The 24,255-nt window shown below is 39.2% G+C and overlaps 1 protein-coding gene across 3 annotated transcripts in view; it reads right to left on the minus strand.

Annotated features, from left to right (window-relative positions):
* The window catches only part of LOC134358560 (fibrillin-1-like), a 462,213-nt gene that overhangs the window by 201,379 nt on the left and 236,579 nt on the right, over positions 1-24,255 (minus strand). For all 3 annotated transcript variants that reach the window (XM_063070931.1, XM_063070932.1, XM_063070930.1), the window contains 4 exons: positions 17,096-17,221; positions 11,258-11,410; positions 6,285-6,338; positions 4,654-4,779 (listed from right to left, as the gene is read on the minus strand). In XM_063070931.1, coding sequence (XP_062927001.1) covers positions 4,654-4,779; positions 6,285-6,338; positions 11,258-11,410; positions 17,096-17,221 — 459 coding nt within the window. The remainder of the gene's footprint in view (positions 1-4,653; positions 4,780-6,284; positions 6,339-11,257; positions 11,411-17,095; positions 17,222-24,255) is intronic.

Consider the following 24,255-nt stretch of genomic DNA (forward strand, 5'->3'; position numbering starts at 1 on the left):
TGTGGGAGTGGGGATGAATTAAGTAGCAGGGTGGTGATAGGTGGAAGAGGTAAAGGTCTGAAGAAGAAAGAATCTAATACCAAAGAAGAGTGGACCATGGGAGAGAGGGAAGGCGAGACACAGAGGAAGGTAATGGACAGGCAAGAAGGAGGAGTATGAGGTGAGACAAAATGGAGAATGGAAAAAAGAGAGAAGGAAGAAGAGGGAGAAATTTCCAGAGCTGGAGAAATCAGTTTTCATGTCGTCAGATTGCAGGCTATCCAGATGGAATATGAGGTGTTCCTCCAGCCTGAGAGTGGCCTCATCGTGGCAGTAGGGAAGGCCATGGACTGACATGTCAGAATGGGAATGGGATGTAGAATTAAAATGAGTTGCCAATGGGAAAACATGCCCTTTGTGGTAGATGGAGCGAACCCTCCTTTGTCAATCCTGCTTGTTATTTCCTCAAAGAATTCCAAAAGATTTGTCAGGTAAGATTTCCCTTTAAGGAAACCATGCTGACATCAGCCTACTTTATCATGCACCCCTGAGTACCTTGAAACCTCATCCTTAATAATGGACTCCAATATCTTCAATGAAGTCAGGCTAACTGGCCTATAATTTCTTCTCTTCTGCCACCCTCCCTTCTTAAAGAGTGGAGTGACATTTGCAATTTTTCTGTCCTCCAAAACCATTCCAGAATCTAGTGATTCTTGAAAGATAACTGCTAATGCCTCCACAATCTCTTCAGCTACCTCTTTCAGAATATTGGGGTGTATTTTATTTGGTCCAAGTGACTTAATTATTTTCATACATTCTAGCATTCCAAGCACCCTCTCTTTAGTAATAGCAACTACACTCACTTCTGCCCCCAACACTCTCCAATTCTTGGTTATACTGCTAGTGTCTTCTATAATGAAGACTGATGCAAAATACTTACTAAGTTCATCCGTTATTTCTTTGTTCCCTCTTTACAACCTCTCCAGTGGTCCAATATACACTCTCGCATCTCTTTTACTCTTTAATTATCTTCATATTTCACCTTTTCTCTCTTTATCCTAATTTTGGCAGCAGAAAGATGGGGTGAGGGCAGATATCCAGGAAATGGAAGCGATGCGGCTGTGGGCAGCATTGATGGTATAGGAAGGGAAACACCGTTCTTGAAGGAGGAGGACATCTCAGAGGTTTTGGAATGAATGTAAAGCCACATCCTGAGAACAGATGCAGCTGTGATGGAGGAAATGAGAAAAAGGAATAGCAATTTTACAAGTGATAGGGTGAGAAGAAGTATAGTCTAGACAACTGTGAGAGTCGATAGGTTTATCAAATAATCAGTGGACAGTCTGCACCCAGAGATGGAGACAGAGAAATCAAGAAATGGGAGCGAGGCGTCTGAGATGTACCAAGTAAATTTGAGGACAGGGTGGAAGTTGGTGACAAAGTTGATGAAATTGACAAAGTCCACATGGGTGCAGCAAGCAGCACTAATGCAGTTGTTGATGTAGCGTATAATGATGTGGGAGTGCTCCCAGTGTAGAGTTTGGACAGGAGGAGCCAAAAAAGAAATTGCTGAGCGTGAGGACCAGTTCCATCAGATGGAGGAGGGCAGTGGTGGAGGAGAATTGTTTAGGTATGTTGTCTAGAATGAAGTAGAGAGCTTTAAGGCCTTCCTGATGCATTAAGTGGTTAGACAGAAATATGAAAGATGAAGTATAATGTGGGAAATGTGTGATTATACACTTTGGAAGGAAGAATAAAAAAAAAGACTTTTTAAGTGTGGTGGGACTGCAGAACAATGCTGCACAGTGGGACCCGAATGTTCTTGCTTGCGCTAGACAGAGAGAAGACATGCAGGTACAAGTAATTCAGAAAGAAACTAGAATATTGGTCTTTAGTGCAAAAGGGGATAGAGTACAAAAAGGAAAGTTTTGCTACAACAGCACAAGGCAATGGTAGGACCAAATGCAAATTACGTTCTATATTGGTCTTGCTATTTCAGAAGAGATATACTTCTCTTGTTGATTACATGGGTGATGTGACTGTCTTATAAGGAAAGGAAGGAGCATGTGGAGTAGTCAAAAGCCAAAAAACGAGGATTTGGCTTATGATCCCTCAGACTGTGCCTTCTCCAAAATGTAAGAGACAGAGGTGACTGTGTAAAAATATTCAGGAACTCACATGAGTCATTCATGCAAGCTCCTGGATACTTGGCAAGAGTAATAAGAATTGTTTCCCTCATGGTCAACCACAATTTGTAAACTCAGAGTGTGGCAGCTTTATGATTCATTATAAACTCTGTGTTCTCAAGTGCAAGCATTTAGAACAGCATGTTAATATTCTGGCAAAGCCTGCGATGCTAGCAAGCCTGTATGACTTCTCAGTCTCATTTTCACCGGTGAAAGGAAGATAATGGAAATTCCTTTAACTTTACTTAAGTGTAATATGGCACAGATTACTGAGTTCTGTCTAGAATTAAACAGGGAGTGAGAAATTAATAGTGACAGCGACCTCTGGCTCCAAATATAAATCTTTTGAGACACAGGTGTACGGCTGTGGCAAACTTATCTTTATCATGACTAATTTAGAAAACCTCCAAAGACACTGCTCCTTGGAGGGATTGAGAGCATAAAACATAGTTTACTCTGAGAAATTTAATCTTTAGACAGAAGCTTTCCATTTTTCTTCCCTTGGAAAATTTTACTACAACAGTTTGTCTGTGCAGCACCTTAATTCTAGCTCATGCCATAACCAGTAGGACCAGTACAGATGCAGTGGTATCATCCAAAGTTTCTATGGTCTATAGATGCAGGGCTTAGAACAGCAGTCAGCCTCCACAGTGTCTACTTCAAGCCTGCAGAAGTTTGAACAAAATACATGAGCACTTTTAAAATGCCCTTCTGTACAGGAAACAGAACTAAGCAGGCACACCCTGCATGTATGAGGCCCCAGGTTCAATCCGACATCTCTACACTGTTTATCTTAAATTTTATGACATGAAGGTTGGTGGAGTTGTGATAGTGTAGAAGTTGTTGTAGGATATAATGGGATATTGATAGGACGCAGAGCTGGGCTGAGAAGTTGCAGATGGAGTTCAACCCAGATAAATGTGAAATAAGTCACTTTGGAAGGTTACACTGAGGGCGGGATACAGGGTTAATGGCATGGTGCTTGGCAGCGTGGAAGAACAGAGAGACCTTGGTGTTCAAGTCCATAAGTCCAGCAAAGTTGCCACGCAAGTTGATAGGGTGGTTAAGAAGGTGTATGGTGTGCTTGCCTCTATTAGTCAGGGGACTGAGTTGAGGAGCTGCAAGGTAATGTTGCAGTCCTATAAAATCCTGGTTAGACCACAGTTGGAATATTGTGCTCAGTTCTGGTCACCTCATTACAGGAAGGATATGGAAGCTTTAGGTGTAGAGGAGATTTACCAGGATGCTTCCTGGATTAGAAAGCATGTCTTATGAGGACAGGTTGAATGAGCTAGGACTTTTCTCTTTGGAATGAAGGAGGATAAGAAGTGAGTTAATAGAGGTGTATTAGATGATGACGCATAGGTTGAGTGGACAGCCAGAGAATTTTTTCCAGAGTGGAAATAGCTAATATCAAGGTGCATGATTTTATGGTAACTGCAGGAAAGTACAGGGGAAGATATCAGAGGTAGGTTCTTTACACAGATACTGGTGAGCGTGTGGAATGTCCTGCCAGGGATGATGGTAGGGGCAGATACATTAGGGGATTTTAAGAAACTCTTAGATAGACACATGGATGATAGAAATATGGAGGGTTATGTAGAAGGGAAGGATTAGATTGATCCTAGAGTAGATTAAAAGGTTGGCACAATATTGTGGGCCAAAGGGCCTTTACTGTGCTGTAGTATTCTATGTTCTATGTTTTTAGATATATGTGATTATCAGAATTGGTTAAGACAGCTTAAAATAAATTGTAATTCAAGTATTTACAAGAAAATACTCCAAAATATATTAAGCCAGTCATTTAATTAAGACATAAATTATTATGAAATTAAGGAAAATAAAAATAGTTTAATACAACTAAACAAATATTTAGTTGGTCAATCAAAACTATTCAAATTACTAAGGTCATGCTAGTGCAGCAGCTGTCACTGCCATTAAATTGAGGAGCCAATAATGACGTATCTTACTCACTATTGAGTTTGAGGTGGAACAAAAGATCTAATGTTCTAGCTTCTGACCTCCCATGCATTTCATGCTTCTGCAATGCAGAATGGCAGCATGAAAGCCCAAAACATGCTGATGTGTACACAGCAGCCAGCTAGCAGACCTCAGCATAATCCAATCAGTGGATTTCTAGAGCACAACATGGAAAAGCCAGCTTGAAGCAGCATTCTAGGCATGTTTTACATTAATTATATTGATTCTGATCTTAGAAATACATCTGGACTAGCAGAGCCATTGCTCATGGTGAGGCAAGTTCTGCAGCCACCAGAAAGAAAGGCATGTAGGTTCAATGCCATTCTTAGATTCACTGTGGCAAATAGCCAGATTTGAAGGCAATTACTTCATGATATGGCTTTAAGTGGAGTCACTGGGGGCTTGCCTTGCTCAGACTACCCTAAGAATATATTTTTAAAAATCAGTATACATATACTGACTGTAAAATTTTAACAGAATTTCTTGTGCCTGAAATTTAGATACATACCAACACATTTTTTGCCAGATATATCAACTTCATAACCGGAATTGCAAATACATCGGTAACTGCCACGTGTGTTCTCACAGACTCCATTTTGACAAATATCAGGATCCAATGCACACTCATTGATATCTGTGAAATCAAAACACTTGTCAAAACAGAGCTTTATTTACTTCCATACAAAAAAGTAACCAAGGAACTCAAGCGTAACACAATTAAAATTAACTTCAAATAACAAAGATGTTTTTCAAATTTAAATTATTAAATGTGAATGTGGAACACACTTCAAATTTTTATTTGTATTTGTTTTAATGTCTAGGTTATGGGATGGAACGTGTAACAGTGCAGCAAAAGTAATGGTTAAAAACATACCATGACAAGTGTAAAAGTCAACATTATCTTTAGTTGTGGTACGAGGGGTGATTGATAAGTTCATGGCTTAAGGTAGAAGAAGTCAATTTCAGAAAACCTTGCACATTTATTTTTCCTACATTTACACACTTAGTGCAGTGGTCGTGGAGCATACGGATCCCTTCTTTGTAAAAGTCGGCGTCTTGGACCTCCAGAAGTGGTCCACAGCAGGGCTGACTGATAAGTTCGTGGCCTAAAGTAGAAGGAGATGAGGAGAAACTTCAAACTTTCTGCATTTTCACTCAAAGAGTTGAACTGCACGTGCATGTAACAAGAGCTGTTTAACTCATCTCCTTCTACCTTAGGCCAAAAACTTATCAACCACCCATGCTGTGGACCACCTGGAGGTCCAAGACGCTCTCATTACATGCACGTGCAGTTCAACTCTTTGAGTGATAATGCAGAAAGTTCGAAGTTAATAACTCACCTCCTTCTACCTTAGGCCACAATCTTATCAATCACCTCTGCTGTGGACCACTTCTACAAAGAAGGGATCTGTATGCTCCACGACCACTGGACTAAGTGTGTACGTGTAGGTGGGGGGGGGGGGAACTATGTTGAAAAATAAATGTGCTAGTGTGGCGACCCAATTTCTGTGCAGGCGAACCGGCTCACAAAATGGCGCGCACGTTGGCAGAGAAGCCAGCCCCAAAATGGCGCTGGGCCTTCTTCTTCACCAGCAAGGGGAGAAAGCCTGCGCGCGGGAAGAGACTTTTGTAATGCACCTCTGATGTCATTTCCGCCTGGAGAGGGTGGGAACGGAACTGTGTAAAAGCCAGTGCTGCGAAGTTTGAATAAACTAGTCTCCAGTGCAACTTACAGACTGCGCATCGTTATTTCTAGCTCTGTGTGTAGCACATCGCTACACTAGGTTTTCTAAAATTGACTCCTTTTACCTTAGGCCATGAACTTATCAATCACCCCTCGTATGTCACAACATACTTCAACCAGTGTAACTTTGTGTACTGTATTTATCGAAGGTAAATACATTGTCACATAATTTTTCTATTTTATTTACTTTTATCACTACTTGGTGTCACAAGTTGTGTGACAAAGTACTTTGAGACACATATAACCCATACAATATTGGCAACAGCACAACAAAATTTTGTTGTAACTCACATTCCAGGGAACAGCATACTATAGAAATATATTATTCAAGAGAATATCAGGATGTATTTTATATATAGACAAGATTTCTTTAGTAGGAATTATTTCATTGTTACCTCTTCCATCACTTGTTATTCCAGGTCCACTAGGGCAAAGAGCATGATATTCAGCTGTGGGAAATTAAGGAGAATAGTCTTTCAATATTTTCTTCACAAGTACCAACAAAACTACTTTTCACTCCTACTTATTGCATCTCAATCTAGGAATTCCTTTCCTTTGTTTTATTTGTGCAGAAACAGTGTTATTCGATGTTCTAATTCTGTTTAAAACAGTGTTTATGTAATTCCCTGTGCAACAAAGTGGCATGCTAGTCTGACCATGCACTCTTCTATAGACCTAAACTGGGCAGCAGCTGGCACTTAGCCTGATAGCTCCAGCCTCAGGAGCAAACCTTTAATATCTACAGTTTGTAATTCCCTGAGAACAGTCACAGCAAATTTCCACACGTGTTAAAGTTTATTTGCCAGATAGATTATTTAGTAGTCATTAACATTTGGATAGATATTAAGGATTTTGACAAATTTAGAAGGAGCTCCAGACAGGTTGGTGGACAGCGAGACCCACAGGAAATATGTTCTCTATGTTTTCAGACCAAGGAGACCTTACAGGGCTACACTATGTGCTTTTGGCAGTTTACTGTGGTCTCTGTGAGGAGTAATACTATGTAACTGTCTATAAATGCCTACAGTTTGCAGGAAGCCTATAATGCCAGCAAATCCCTGTGCCTACTTTGTCTGCTCCTCTGTGCTGAATGGATAGCAGCCTGGAATGACTTTACGTACCAGAAAAAGAGAGCAAAATGGTCAACAGAAAGCAGCCCTAAAATGTGTATAAACTCACAGATTTGAGAAAGGTGAAGCCCTGCCTCTGTTGACACTGTTCCTTCATGAAGTGTACTCATGAATACCCTAAAAATCTGAGGGGGTAAGAATTAATATGCTAAACCCATCTACAATTGTACATTACAGAACTTCTATTTTTGACTAGTTAGGCCAAAAAATCCACTGGACTGTACTTTGCACTATTACTGAAATCAAATGGAACTCAAGCTCTCAAAATCCTCCAGAGTGGCAAAGATCAAACTCCCCTTCAGACATCAAGAATAATTTCTGTCTCTTCTGAGGCAAATCCATTTTAGTTTTGTTTTGTGCAATCTAAGAGCAAATTGCATGTTCCTTAACTCAAATTTAAAACAGCTCTATCATCTTTCTGTAATATTGGGTCATTTCAATTTTTTACATAAGCCATCCTTCTCTCAGTGATACATTTTATTTCTGCTGATGTATTAGAACTTTTGATGTAAATATGCATGAAATTTAAATAGTAAATACAGTTTTTATGTATTGAAAATAACTTTCATTTTTTATATAATAGCCAGATGTTCTGGTCTGTGGTGAACTGATAACAGTAGCTTTTCATTAGTCACACTTGGCTTTGTATGGACTTTTGCAATGGAGGATCCAATTATATAACCACTGAAAAAGCATAGTCTTTTACAAAAAAGATACCCCATTGTCATTAATGGGATTTCAATGGCAAAGTTCAATGCATTGAAACTATTTGGTGCAACTGATTACTGCAAGTTTCTAGGAAAATATTTCCTTAGTTGATCTTTTTAAGGATGCCAGCAAGCATTAATCAAGAAATATTAGACGAGCTGATACCTTCACTTGGAATTGGTGCCTGTGAAATCCTGACTACCATATCTGATGCAGATGTGGAGTACGCATTTTACTGACACAAAGCATGCAGAATTTCACTTCTGATAGGGCTTCTGACAGTGCAGTGCCTCAACACTGCCCAAATTACACCAAAAAATATTGAGAGCTGGCAAAGCCAGGTGCCCAGCTTTTTCGACTTTAAAAAGCTGCCAGTAGCTCTTAATGGTTTTTAAATATCCTTTAAAACTAGGAAAAATTTATAAATCATTAAAATTGAAATGTTTAAATTAATCTAAAAACATCCAGCATCACATTAATAATTAAAATTATTAAATTAATGCAACTAATAAGAAATAAATTAGCTTTTATTGTCTCCAATCTGAAGCCCCACAACCCTGATTGAAATCAATGGGTTTTGGATCCTATACTTGAGATGACCTGGAATCTCAGTAAGATTGCAGAGACTTTACGTTCAAAAATGCATGTGTGGAAGTATGAATTTCCACTTAAATGGTAAACCTTGGTGGTCTTGCTCAAAACTGTAAAATACATGGAACCCTCATGACAGAGAAAGGTTATCTGTTCAACTGTTCCCATGCATATTATGCATCACCTGACTCTTCATTTTATCTTTACGTAATCCTATTAGCATTAGTTACTATTCTGAGTCTGTTCATCTATCTTCCTCTACTACCTGTTCGAATAATTTCTTATGGCTGTATGTTCTGTATGCTAACTATATTTTTATATATAAAAATAACTTTGTTACTGAATTTGTTAATGGTATTTCTATATGTTCCAGTTTTAGCTTTCATTACAAATAGACCCAAGGCTATAAATTCTAAAGTGACAGAGTTATCAAATAAAATTTACTAAAATTGATCAGATATTTACTGAGTCATCTACAAAGTTCAAAAAAAAAAGCTTCTGGTGATGTATGAAGGTGCCAGAATATTGTTGGCTATTCTTGTGAATCAGATCCCCACATTGAATTTGGTGCTGGCTTGACCCATACTCAAGGGAACCTGACAGATCTGAAGTCCAAGGAAGCCAGGGTTTGGAACTACCTAGAGTTAGATGACCTTAAACCTATCTCTCACTTTGTGTCTAACTTGAAGATCCTGAACTCCTGCACTTCAGCCCAATTTAAAATTTGACATGCATGCCCTTTCCTTCCACGTGTTAACATTGCAACCCTGTGCATACAGATTCTATCTTTTAAGCCATCCGTATTTCATTTTAGTCAGACGAGTTTCTAGTGTGTTTCTTTTGTAATGCCTAGCAGTATTTGTAAAGGATTCAAAATTCAATTAAAAACTAGATTAAAACTAAATGAAGAAATTATAAAAATATTATTTCTTAAAACTCTTAATTTCTTAAAAATAATTAATTGTTTTTTTGTAGTGCTTTAATCACTAAAAGTTGCACCAGAAATTAGCAGGGCTGTATAGAAATTAAATCGAATACTAAGGTTTATTTCTACAAATATCAAAATAAAAAATTATGCTAAATCTGCATCAAACATTTGAAGTAACACTACATTATGAAGGGTATGGGTGAGTCCTGGGCTGGATGTCCTGCTCACTTAAGGAAGATGAAGCATCTCCCATAGCCTCTCCTTTCCAGGTGTAGTGATCGCTGTGGGACCACTGTTTGGCTTGCCATGCAGGAGGTCACTTGTATATGGCCTCTCCTACACTACTGTGCCCACAGAAATGCCTTCACGTGACATCCTTTTTCTTACTGAGTTTTCTATGTCATGGCGCAACCAAGTGTTCAGCAGTATAACTGGGTGGGCAGGCTGGGCTCATTTGTCTTAGCTGGCAGCCAATGTAGGAGAAGGGCAACTCCGACTCCAAACCTAGGTAAATGGGACTCATTAGCCGTGCCAGGCAACTGTCAAAGAGAAGGAAAACTCCGATACTCAACATACAGCTTTGCGGTCACCGTAGTCGTCGCAGCTCACTGTGCCTTTATGAAACGTCCCCCTGGCCTAAAGAGTGGAATTTGTCCATGGGCACCAATCCTCACTAGAAACCTACACAGCGCAGATGGGAAGTTAGCCTCTACAGTCACCAACGATCGTACCGTCGCTCCTGAGGACTCTTCTTCCCTCTTGATCTTCGCAAGCGAAGAACCAGCCATCATCATCATCACATTATGAAAATAGAATACTGTGACAATGGAGGGTATCAGAGAGATTCACAAGGATGACCACAGAGATTTGAGATATCTACAATGTGTTTTGAAACAATGAGGAAACAGGATATATTTTCTCTTGATAACATAAGACTTAAAGAATATTAGACAGAAGTTTTTGAAAAGTTGAAGCATGTGATACAGTGGCCACAGACAGACAATTACCAAGAAACCTAATAGAAAATTCAGGAGACACCATTTTACATGGAAAGGTGAAACAGAGGGATACACTGATAAATTTTGTTAATCAAATACAGGAGGAGGCTTTAGTACAGCTTAAATCCTATTATGGACAGGAGAAGTCAAATAGTCTATTCTTATGCCATATATTCTATGTAATTCCTGTTCTACGTAATTAGGGCAACTGGTTCTCAAGGTCAAAATAAACTATCACCATTGTGGTTAACCATCCATCAATAGTGAAATAGATCTATCTGCTCCAAATGAAGATAAATGTGATAGGACAGACAGTTCAATCTGAATTGCCATCTTCACTCATGCCCCTGTTAACCCACAGTCACGCTTACTTGCTGCAATATCCATAGGAACTATTGTACAAGAAGCCTCTACCTCATAGCCCTTTCATGAATTTACCTTTAAAATGAAGATTGTCATCCTAATACAAAATGAATAGGATTTGGAGCTTGCTCATCAAAATGGACATAAATCTAAGCCAGTCCCCTGGCTTGCTACAATCTGGAACTGCTGTTGTGCTCAATGAAGGAAAAGACATCTGATCTTCAGTAGATGCTTAAATTGAAGGTGTGCTGAACATGGAGTGAAAAGGTAGAACCACTCCATACAGTGGAACTCTATCATATCCATTAGTTTTGTTCTCTAAGGAGCAGATAGCTTTACAAGGACTTGTAGGTGGATTATTCTGTCTCCCATACACTGCTATCGATTTCTAATTAATTTTTGCATTTGCTTTAGGTTATATTTGTTAACAAAGTATTGAGAAACAGAAATTTATACTGGTATGGTCAAACAAAACAAATGAAAGTGAAAAGTAGGTAAGTAAATAATAGTTACTATTTTACTTTTGAACATAAGGAACAATGCTTGCATTTTTTTAATGTTAATTAAAAATACTATCTGATTCTAATTTACAGAGTTTCATTCAACAAAGTAATGTTCCCCCTATTAGTTCCACATAACAAAATACCCACCAGAATTTAAAGCTGGACAAGGTTGGCAAGGTTCTCCAAAGGCATAATCAGTGTTGGCACAGCAGCACTGAGACTTGGTGTAGGCCCCTGGTAATGGTCGATCACATTGGCCTTTTTTGTATCCACCATAGCAGGTGCTTCTCATGTGAGTATCTGCAAGTAAACAGTTAAAAATAGAATAGAATTATTGATGCAGGCAAAGAAAGATAGAAAACAAGAATAATTTGGAATAGGAGTAAATAAGTCAAAACAAGTTATTAGGCAGAAACACTAAAAGGAAGGATTAGAATAATAATTCCAGTTCTTAGGACCAAAGATTAAATTCAAACATAAAATGAGGTAATACAAAGAACATCCTACTGAAATTCCAATGGCACTATTTACCAGCTGAATAAGACTTCAGCTCTCAGCATTGTTTACATGTTAAGATTAGCATAAGCAGTTGAGCTAGTCAGTTTGCATTCTGAAGATCATGTAAACTTTCTAAATATAATGTGAAATATTTGATAGCTTGCAAGCTTATAATTAAATTATGGTAGAGATGGCAGTTAGGCCACAGATAAACTCTGAATAATAAGCAATACGCTAGAAGGTGAAAAACAGTAAAATGAAGAATCTTTAGATACTAAAATGTTGAAATGTCAGAGCAACTCACCAACTAGGTCAGGACGGATGAATGCAGTAGTAAGCTATTATTAGGGCATAGATTCTTTGTGAGAAAACATATAGTTCTTTTAGAAGGCAATAAAGAGTAGGGAGTAGTCAAGTGGGCAAAAGTGGTCTATTAAATAAATACATAAGTTTCAGAAAGTTGAGTGATTCATATAAGGAAATATGATGCAGGATAGAATTCAGAAGCTAGGAAAGAAACTGCCAGGAGTGTCAGGCACTCTTGAGATGAGGCAATGTTATGCAGAGCAGCAAAGAGCAGATAAGCTGCTTATTTCTCTTACAGTGTACAGCATAGATTCCACAAAGCCTCTAGTACAGATCTGAGTTCTTGATTGAAAGTGGTTGATAGTTGAGAAGCACAGTGAAAATGATCTTGGAGAACCCCAGGCACATAGCTAGAGTCGAGTCATACAGTAATACAGCTTGGAAAGGGGCCCTTCAGCCTACCATGTCCATGCTGACCACAGCATCCTTCCTGCTAGTCCCAGTTGCCCACATTCAACCTGTAACCCTCCAAGCCCATTCCCTCCATGTATCTATCGAAATGTCTCTAAAATGTTGCAACTATATCTGCCTCGACCAACTTATCTGGCATCTCATTCCAGGTACTCACTACCTTCTGTATAAAGAGGTTATCTCTCGGGTCTCTCCCCTCGTATCTGTGCCCTCAAGTTTTGGATTCCCCAAACCTGGTGAAAAGATTATGACAACCCACTTTACACATATCCCTTATGATTTTATAAACTTCTATCAGATCGCCCCCTCATTCTCCTATACTCCAGGGTATAAAGATCCAGTGTAGCCAACCTCTCCCTATAACTCAAGCACTCTAGTCCAAACAGCATCCTTGCAAATCTCTTCTACATCCTCTCCTGCTTGATAATGTCTTTCCTTCATAAGGGTGTCCAAAGTGTACACAACACTCTAAGTGCGGTCTCACCAGTGACTTATATAACTGCAACAAAATGTTCTTACTTTTAAACTCAATGCACTATCTGATGAAGGCCAGTGTATTAAATGCCTTCTGACAAAGCTATCCAATAGTTCAACTCACAGAACTACTTGCAGTTAATGTCAATAGTAATCTAAAGAAGGGTTTCAAGACCAGTCAACACATAACGAATAATTTGAAAGCTAACCTTCACTACTTGGAAAGAAAAGTACAAATGGAATCCAAGAATTTGGGTGCACCCTCTCATAGAATATGGAGGATCCAAATATCTGGTATTCTCCCCTGATCACCTGTAGGAACTCAAATCCAAATCATACTCAGAATCTGACTTCATGATATTAATTCCTGTTAGAGTGTCATTTTCAGCCAAGCCTAGTTTTGTTTGGATATTCAGCCAAAAATGTCAATACAGAAATGCATGTTGTCTCACTTACCTACAAGGGTAGAGGCTCTAAAATGAAGAACATCACAGACCTAATAAGGTCATGAACTCACAGCCAAGGACAAAGGTATCTTTAGCATCATTTCAATATAGCAGGAAGAAGAGCAGAAAAATATCATATGTAGAGAAAACAGTAGCATGCTATGAAAGTTAATGTGTATAAAGAAATCCAGGTGATCTGAAGTTATAAACAGAAAATGCTGTAATCAGCATCTGTGGAGTGAGAAACAGTTAATGAGTCTGGTCAATAACCTTTTTTCGCAACTAGAAGATAGGAATTGAACACAAATAGCAGAGGGGGGCAAAGTGGAGGGAAAAATAATTTATGTGAAAGGATGGAGGCAGTGGCAAGAGTGCTGACAGGGGTAGATGAAGGCTTATTAACTTTTGTTAATTTGTCTAGACAAGGTGTAAACAGATAGAAATGAATAAGAACATTGAAGAAGAATAAAATAAAAATTGAACTATAGGAACAAAACACTGCAGTTACTAGAAATCTAAAGCAATGAAACAGAATGCTGGAATTAGCCAGCATGCCAAGCAGCAGCTGTGAAATGATTAACAGCTGATTTGACAAGTATTCCTCCAAACAATTCTGATACAAGGTGAAAAGATTAGGTATCTTAAACTGTTGAATTCTGTGCTGGGTCTTGAGGGCTTTAACGTGCTGAATCAAAACATAAAATGGTGTACTTCAAACTTACAATGGAACGCGAAATTCAAAGACAGAGAAATCACATTGGGAGTGAAATGGAGAAGTGACAGACCTTGTTCTAAAATGTTCCTGTTCCTTTAATTTTTTTTGGTGCTTTTGCAGGTAAGTTTACAGTGTCTTAATTAATTAATTGTCTTAATCTTGTGTTTTCATTACATGTATGAGAATGTGTTTAGACATTCATTAAAATATATAAACTAAGATTCCTGATCGGTAACTTGATTTTTTTTTTAGTGCAGATGAAAACACATTTTTTCCAATTAATCCAACCAAACCAATTTTTTCAGATAATACTTGCAAGCTAGTACTTTGTTCTACAGGTGCATGGATATTATCTGGACATAAATTCTAGCATTCTGAGAGCAGTAGGCTTTACCCACAATGCCTGAACATTTCCAATGTCCATTATTTTGACAGTGTACGCTGGTACTAGTAAACTTTCTGATGGCAGATAATTTCACAACAATTAGAATGAATTTCTTATACTGACACAGAAAGAGGCTACTTGGTCTATTAGACTCAGGTCAGCTCTCTTAAACTCTCTCACAATATTCTGTACCACTGCAACTTATTCTCTCTCTCACACACAAATAAGTCCCATTTTGACAATCTTCATTAAGGAATAATTATTGTAGGCAATTAATCTACTACCATTTTGTTTGGGATGTAGGAGGAAATCGGACCACCCTGAGTAAACCTATGCAGACATGGAGAGAACATTCAAACTTCGCATAGATAGCACCCGAGATCAGGATCAAATCTGGGTCCTTGGAACTGCGAATTGCAGTAAATGGCATTTAAAATATGCCATAAATTAAAATCTTTACAACAAAACTACACCCCCTTTCAGTCAAGAATCGCTTATTAAGGTCGAAGCTACTGGTCCAAACTACATAAACCTGTACTAAAATAGGAGTGCTGAGTGGTGATCTTATGGAAGTATTGTTATCGAAATACAAAAGATAAATCTAGAATATTACTTAAAATTGTGAAGCAGGAACAAATTTTAAGCATATTCACATCCTTAACTGCATCTAAAAACAAAAAAAATGTTAACTGAGGTATCTAACAGCAGACAATAATCTGAATATGAATTACACCAGATAAATAGGTATAGTATACAAGTTAAATGTATGCAATAACAAGTATTAATCCTACTAGCATTATTTATAGTTGATATGTTTTGATATTGGTTTATATTTGATACCATATGCACCAAATGAAAAAGTTACTTGAAAAAGTAAGATTTTGATTCTATAAAGTGGATTCTTAAAAGTAAAATATAATCACATGAATTGAAATTTACAGTGCCTTGATAAAGTATTCAGCCCCCACAACTATTTTCACATTTTACTGCATCATCTTCTAAATTTAAAATATATTGAAGTAGGATTTTTGAGCTAATCTATAAAACATTGTGCATCATATCATATCAAAAGAAAAATTCCAAAGCATGTCGATAATTTACTAAAAATTAAAAACCAAAATTGTGAGGTTGAAAAAGTATTTATCCCCATCGTAATTACAATGTTTACCTTCCGCAGGTGCAATAAATATTATCTCACCAACTCACCCAATTTGTTGATGTAGAAAATTGGAGGATCATCTGCTTTCAATTAATTTAAAAGAATAAATCCCCCCTCTCTCTGTAAGTCTAACAGTATGATAGATCTTCACCGGATCAAACCAAAATGAAGACAAAAGAGCATTCAAGACAAGTCTGGGGAATGATAATAGAGAAGCAGAATCTGAGGAAGGGTACAAGATCATCTGAAAGGCACTGAACATACCTTGGAGCTTAGTGCAGTCTATTGTGAAAAAGTGGAAAAATATGAAACCACAGTCACCCCTCTAAACCTGGTCACCAGAGAAGAATGACACTTGTAGGAGATTGAAAAGTATGGTGGAGGAAGCATCATGCTCTGGAGATGCTGTGATGCCAACAGTCACTCTGGGCTGCAGAAGTCAGTGGCTGGAACTGGAGATGAATTCATGGCTTCACAATACCTGAGGTCTTGCACGTAAACATATTTATGGAAGAGTGGCAAGAAAGAAGTCCTAGCTAATAAAAAAAATATTGTTGCCCGTAAGAACTTTGCAAAGCATCACTTAGAAGATACAGTAAAGATGTAGAAGAAGGTCTTGTGGTTGGATGAAACTAAAGTGGTAGTATGTATGGCGTGAATTTAATGCTGTGTATCAGCCAGGTAATACCATCCCTACTGTAAAGTACGCTGGAAGTAGCATTATGCTATGAAGATGCTTTTCAGCAGCAAGGACTGGAAATGTGGTTAGGATTGATGTGAAAATTAATGCTGCTAAATTCAGAAAGATCCTGGATAAAAACTTGCTAGCCTGTGCCAGAAAGCTTATACTGGGAAGGAAGTCTGTCTTTCAGAAGGACGACCCAAAGCACACTTCCTGAGCAACCATGAAGTGGCTTTTAATGAAGAAAATTTATGTCCCTGAGAGCCCCAGTCAGTGTCCTGATCTTAACCTGATCAAGCATCTCTGGCAAGACCTCAGAATTGTTTTCCACCACTACTCCCCAACTAACCTGGCAAAGCTTGAGCAATTTTGCAAGGAGGAAAGGGCAAATCTTGTTCTATCACATTGTGCAAACTTAATGAGACTTATCCAAAAAGACTACTGGCTGTAATAGCTGTGAAAGGTAGTCCAACTAAGTCCTGAGCAAAGGGGGTGAATATTTTTGAACTGCTGACATTTCAGGGTTTGAATTCTTAAGTTTTTCATGCTTACAATTTTCCCTATTTTTTGGAGGGGTCTACTGTGAAAAAAAGGACCACGTGATTCACAAGTAAAAATTCTTAGTTAAATTGGTTAAAATCCCTGGTTGTAATACTCATTTATGTGAACAAAAGGTTGGGGACTAAGTACTTTTTGAAGGCACTGTAAATTTAACTTAATCTTGAAATTATTAACATTTCACAATGCTGGTCATTTGCTTATTTGGTAAAAAGAACAAATTCTATAAACTTTTACATATGTTCTTGGCAAAAGCATACTTATTGCATATATTTCAACCAATTGCCATACCAACACAGACTCGCCCATCAAGTCCAATAGCCAGGCCAGGAGGACATTCACATCTGTAGGAGCCATCTGTGTTCACACACCGTCCATTCATGCAAATTCCTGGTGTCTGTGCACACTCATCAATGTCTGTGGAAAAGTAGAGGGACAGTAATAAACTAAAGTATGCATTATAATTCAACAATTTCAGCTAATAAGCTTTTAAGTGTGTTTTGTGTTGATTTCAGACTTACATCATTTGCAGTATCTTTCCTTCAATGAGTTTACTTTCGGATAAACATTCTCCAGGCCATTTAAAAAAAAAATTATTTGCTTGTCTCATCAGCACTCTCATGTGATTTGAGCTATCATCATTTAATGGCGCCTACTTTTCATCCAAATTCACTTTTTTGTTCTCTTCTCCACTTGACCCATCTATTGCCAGTTCCACTAATAAACCCAAAACACTAACTGCATTCCTCTCTCGAAGGTATTGCTTTAGCTGCTGAGCACTTCCGGTGTATAGACGCATGTTAATTAAAAGTTGAGACAATGAGCAATCGTCCAAACAACTTACTAGCAACTTAAGTGTTCGAAGTTTCTGTATATCAGAGCTTATTACTACTACAATATAATGGCCAGCCCACAGTATTACTTTGTTCTTTTAGATTAAAAATATTTCTTGCCATTTTTCCCTTTAATAACATGTCTTCTGACATCACTGTTCTTTTATATTCATGATTTGCAATTTGGATGGAATATCAAAATACACTTAATTCATTAACATAAGAAGTTCTACAGAAAAGCAACACACACAAAATGCTGGAGGAATTCAGCAGGTCAGGCAGCATCTATGGAGAATAAACAGTCAACATTTCAGGCCAGGACCCTTCAACAGGACTGGAAAGGAAGAGGTTAGAAGACAGGATAAGAAGATAGGGGGAGAGGAAGGAGTATAAACTGGCAGATGATAGGTGAAACCAGGTGAGGGGGAAGGAGGGTGTTGAAGTAAGAAGCTGGGAGGTTATAGGTAATATATAGGTGATAGAAGCTGGGAGGTAAAGAGATGGATCTGATATCAGAGGAGAGTGTTTTATGGGAGTAAGGGAAGAAAGAGAAGCACAGAGGGAGGTGATGGGCAGATGAGAAGAGAAGTAAGAGGGGAAACAGAGTGTGGGATGGAAAAGGAGACAATAGCGAGGCACTGAGATTATTGGGAGTTAGAGAAACCGATGATCATGCCATCAGATTGGATTCTACTTAAATGGAATATGAGGCCTCATCAGGACAGCAGAGCACGCCATGTACTGACATGTCAGAGTGGGAATGGGAAGTAGAATTAAAATGGGTGGCCACCAGGGTTGAGGAAAGTACCTGATGAAGCTGCCTCAGTATTGGGTCTCACTAAAGTAGAGGAGGCTGCACCAGAGGCACCAGATATAGTAGCTGATTTTGACAGTCTTGCAGGTGAGGTGTCACCTCATCAGTAAGGACTGTTTAGGGCTCTGAATGGTACTGAGGGGGGAAGTATAGAAATAGGTATAGCACTTGTCCTGATTACAGGGTTAAGTGCCCGCAGGATGATGAATGGGGAGGGATTTTATTTTATTTCCAATTTGCTGCAAGAATGAGTAATTTAATTGTAACTTAAAGTAGGCTTTATCACTCTTAAGGATAACAGTGATTCACTTATTCTAACTAAAACTGTTAGAAGTAATGGAAGAAATTAAATTATATCAGAAATGTTTATAATATTTACACAATTAGGTTATCTTATGATGAAGTGCACAGTGGAAAACATCCAAAGAAATAGTAAGTGTTCAAGGCCAACACATTGCTGTCAGGATTAACATATAGAGAATCCTGGATGTTGAAAAACATTGAGGAGTGAATAAAGAGGAAAAGAGGAAGCATATGACAAATATTGGGAACATCTGATGGGTAAGGCCTGTCAAGATCATAAAAAGTGTTGGGAGTCACTTAAAGGGGAAATTATGAAGGCAAGAGAAATCACGGGTATACTGGATTAAGGTAAATATGAAAGTATTCTATAACCATATAATGGACTAAAGAATAACTCAAGGAAAGTCGGGCCCATTGGAACAATAGGAGCAACCTATGCATGGAGCTAGAAGACATGGGTGAGGTCAGAAATGAAAACTTTTCATTGGTATTCACAAGGGAGACAGGCCTTGTAGTTAGAGAATTCAGTAAAGGGGTAGGTGAAATACTAGTGCAGATCTCCACTAATAAAGAGGAAGTACTATATGTATTAACAGGCTTAAAAGTGAATAAACCCCGGGACTTGATTTGGTTTATCTCAGGTTGCTCCAAGAAGTAATGGAAGAGACCGCTGGTGCCCTGGATGAGATTTTTAAATCTTCATTGGACACAAATGAGGTACCAGATTATAGGACAGCATACATGGAACCCACCCCTTTTGAAGAAAGGCAGCAGGGTAAAGCCTGGTAACTACAGAGCTGTGAGCCTAACCTTAATGGCAAGGATGATAGTCGACAAAATTCTGAAGAAGAGGAGAGGATTAATGGAAAGGAAGGGTCTAAACAGAAACAGTCTATGTGGCTTTGTCAAGGCTAGATCCTGTCTAACCAATTTGACTGGATTATTTTAAAAGTTAATAAAGTGTATAAAATAGCACAGAGCAGTAGATGTGATTTACGCAGACTCCACTAAAGCTTTTGGCAAAGTCCTATCTGGGAGACAGGGTCAAAAAAATTGGGAAACTAGATTCAAAATGGGCTTGGCAATAGGAGACAAAAGGTAACAATAGAGGATTATTTTCTGATTGGAGGTGTGTGACTTCTGATGTACCGTGAGGATCAGTACTGGGGCCCTTGTTCATAATTTAGGTGAATGACTTGGATACAGGAGGCAAGATCAGCAAGCTAGTGGGCGACACAAAGATTGGTAGAGTTGTTGATAGTGTGGAAGTTACTCTAAAGCTGTGGGGAGTTATCTATTTTTCAGTGAAATGGACTGAAAAATGGCAGGAAGAGTTTAATTCAGACAAATTAGAGTTGATGCCTCTTGGGAGCATTAATAAGGCTAGGATAAACACCTCGTATGGTTGGGTCTTAGAGAGTATTGATCAGAGGGATCGCTGAGTACGTCCATTGACCCACTGAAGGTGGTAACACAAGTATTTGACATAGTTAGCAAGGCATAGGGGATAGTGGCCTTTATTAATTGGGACAATGAGTACAGAATTAGAGAGTTTATATAATATTATAAAACCTTGGTGTGCATGCAGTTCTGGTCACCAAATTATAGTACAGATGTGAGAGGACTAGAAAGGACATAGATAGATTCACCAGAATATTCTCTGGGGTGGAGCAATTCAGTTAAGAGGAGAGAATGGAGTTTATTCTCTCAAGAGCAGAGGAGATTAAGAAGAGACATGATTAAAATATATAAAATTATGAGGAGTAGAAATAGGGGGAGCTGCAGGAAACTTTTCCCCATATCAGAGGTAAATAGATAAAATTTATACAGCGGGCAGCATAGTTTGTAGGCTGTGGAGTGAGCCAGGAGCAGAGTGAAGGTTTAAGGGCTGTGGCTAAACGGGCTTAGGCGGAAACGGGCGAGGCGAAGAGGGTTTGGTTTTTCATTTTTTTTCCTGTTATTTGAAGAGAGGGGCAAGTATGAGTGTGAGGGCAACTTGTTGTTCTCAGTGCCGGATGTGGGAGGTAGTGGAGTCTCCCAGCCTCCTGGATATCCACACCTGCGCCAGGTGCGTCGAGATGCAGCTCCTAAGAGATCGTGTTAGGGAACTGGAGCTGCAGCTTGATGACCTTCGTCTTGTCAGAGAGAGTGGGGAGTTAATAGAGAGGAGTTACAGGCAGGTGGTCACACCAGGGCCACGGGAGGCAGACAAGTGGGTCAAAGTTAGGAGGGGGAATAGGAAGAATCAGGTAATAGATAGTACCCATGTGTCTGTGGCTGTACCCCTTGACAATAAGTACTCCTGTTTGAGTACTGTTGGGAGGGATAGCATACCTGGGGGAAGCAACACTGGCCGTACCTCTGGCACACAGTCCGGCCCTGTAGCTAAGAAGGGTAGGGAACGGACGAGGAGGGCAGTAGTAATAGGGGACTCAATAGTTAGGGGGGTCAGATAGACGATTCTATGGACAAAGTCCGGAGACCCGGATGGTAGTTTGTCTCCCTGGTGCCAGGGTCTGGAATGTTTCTGATGGCGTCCAAGAGATCCTGAAGTGGGAGGGAGAGGAGACAGAGGTCGTGGTACATATAGGTACCAATGACATAGGTTGGAAAAGGGGAGAGATTCTGAAAGAAGAATATAGGGAGTTAGGAAGGGAGTTGAGAAAAAGGACCGCAAAGGTAGTAATCTCGAGATTACTTCCTGTGCTACGCGTCAGCGAGAGTAGGAATGCAATGAGATGTAGGATAAATACGTGGCTGAGGGATTGGAGCAGGGGGCAGGGATTCGTGTTTCTGGATCATTGGGACCACTATTGGCGCAGGGGTGACCTGTACAAAGGGGACGGGTTGCACTTGAATCATAGGGGGACGAATATCCTTGCGGGGAGATTTGCGAAGGCTACTGAGGTGACTTTAAACTAGAATGGTTGGGGGGAGGGAATCAAATTAAGGAGACTAGGAGAGGGGAGGTTGATGTCGGGGAAAAGGAAGAAAAAGATAACAAAGTTTGCTCCATTAAGGATAAACAGAGAGTGGGAGGTGGAGAGTTTCTTAAATGCATCTATTTTAATGCTAGGAACATTGTACGAAAGGTGGATGAGCTTAGAGTATGGATTGATACCTGTTGTAGCTATTTGTGAAACATGGTTGCAGGAGGGGTGTGATTGGGAACTAAATATTCCAGGATTTCGTTGCTTCAGGTGTGATAGAATAGGAGGGGTAAGAGGGGGAGGTATTGCATTGCTAGTCAGAGAAAATATAACAGCAGTGCTCTGGCAGGATAGATTAGTGGACTCGTCTAGGGAGGCTGTTTGGGTGGAATTGAGGAATAGGAAAGGTGTTGTGACGCTTATTATAGACCACCTAATGGGGACCGAGAACTGGAGGAGCAAATTTGTAAGGAGATAGCAGACATTTATAGTAAGCACAAGGTTGTGATTGTGGGAGATTTTAATTTTCCACACATATACTGGGAAGCCTATTCTGTAAAAGGGCTGGATGGTTTGGAGTTTGTCAAATGTGTGCAAGATAGTTTTTTGGAGCAATACATAGAGGTACCAACTAGAGAAGGAGCAGTGTTGGATCTCCTGTTAGGGAATGAGACAGGGCAGGTGATGGAGGTATGTGTTGGGGAGCACTTCAGGTCAAGTGATCACAATACCATTAGTTTCAGTGTCATTATGGAGAAGGATAAGACTGGACCTAGGATTGAGATTTTTGATTTAAGAAAGGCTAACTTTGAGGAGATACGAAAGGATTTAGAAGGAGTGGATTGGGACAATTTGTTTTATGGGAAGGATGTAATAGAGAAACAGAGGTCATTTAAAAGGGAAATTTTGAGGGTTCAGAATCTTTATGTTCCTGTTAGGTTGAAAGAAAAGGTTAAAAGTTTGAGAGAGTCATGGTTTTCAAGGGATATTGGAAACTTGGTTCGGAAAAAGAGAGGGATCTTCAATAAATTTAGGCAGCTTGAAGTTAATGAGGTACTCGAAGAATATAAAGAATGTAAAAAGAACCTTAAGAAAGAAATTAGAAAAGCTAAAAGAAGATATGAGGCTGCTTTGGCAAATAAGGTGAAAATAAATCCAAAGGGCTTCTACAGTTATGTTAGTGGCAAAAGGATAGTGAGGGATAAAATTGGTCCCTTGGAGAATCAAAGTGGACGGCTATGTGCGAAGCCAAAAGAGATGAGGGAGATTTTGAACAATTTCTTTTCTTCGGTATTCACTAAGGGGAAGGATATTTAATTGTGTAAGGTAAGGGAAACAAGTAGGGTAGTTATAGAAACTATGATGATCAAAGAAGAGGAAGTACTGGCACTTTTAAGGAATATAAAAGTGGATAAGTCTCCAGGTCTGGACAAGATATTCCCTAGGACCTTGAGGGAAGTTAGTGTAGAAATAGCAGGGGCTCTGACAGAAATATTTCAGATGTCATTAGAAACAGGGATGGTGTCGGAGGATTGGCGTATTGCTCATGTGCTTCCATTGTTTAAAAAGGATTCTAAGAGTAAACCTGGCAATTATCGGCCTGTGAGTTTGACGTCAGTGGTGGGTAGATTGATGGAAAGTATTATTAGAGATGGTATATATAATTATCTGGATAGACAGAGTCTGATTAGGAACAGTCAACATGGATTTGTGCGTGGAAGGTCATGTTTGACAAATCTTATTGAATTTTTTGATGAAGTTACTAAGAAAGTTGACGAGGGTAAAGCAGTGGATGTTGTCCATATGGACTGCAGTAAGGCCTTTGACAAGGTTCCACACAGAAGGTTAGTTAGGAAGGTTCAATCGTTAGGCATTAATATGGAAGCAGTAAAATGGATTCAGCAGTGGCTAGATGGGAGACGCCAGAGAGTAGTGGTGGATAACTGTCTCAGATTGGAGGACGGTGTGTAGCAGTGTGCCTCAGGGATCTGTACTGGGTCCAATGTTGTTTGTCATATATATTAATGATCTGGATGATGGAGTGGTAAATTGGATTAGTAAGTACGCAGGTGATACTAAGATAGGTGGTGTTGTGGATGATGAGGAAGGTTTTCAAAGCTTGCACAGAGATTTAGGACAGTTAGAAGAGTGGGCTGAAAGATGGCAGATGGAGTTTAATGCTGAAAAATGTGAGGTGCTACATTTTGGTAGGACTAATCAAAATAGGACATACATGGTAAATGGTAGGGCATTGAAGAATGCTGTAGAACAGAGGGATCTAGGAATAATGGTGCATAGTTCCCTGAAGGCGGAATCTCATGTGGATAGGGTGGTGAAGAAAGCTTTTGGTATGCTGGTCTTTATTAATCGGAGCATTGAGTATAAGAATTGGGATGTAATGTTGAAATTGTATAGGGCATTGGTAAGGTCAAATTTGGAGTATTGTGTACAGTTCTGGTCACCGAATTATAGGAAAGATGTCAACAAAATTGAGAGAGTACAGAGGAGGTTTACTAAAATGTTGCCTGGGTTTCATCTCCTAAGTTAAAGAGAAAGGTTGAACAAGTTAGG

Source organism: Mobula hypostoma, chromosome 18 (genome assembly GCF_963921235.1).
Source record: "Mobula hypostoma chromosome 18, sMobHyp1.1, whole genome shotgun sequence".
Taxonomy (NCBI): domain Eukaryota; kingdom Metazoa; phylum Chordata; class Chondrichthyes; order Myliobatiformes; family Myliobatidae; genus Mobula; species Mobula hypostoma.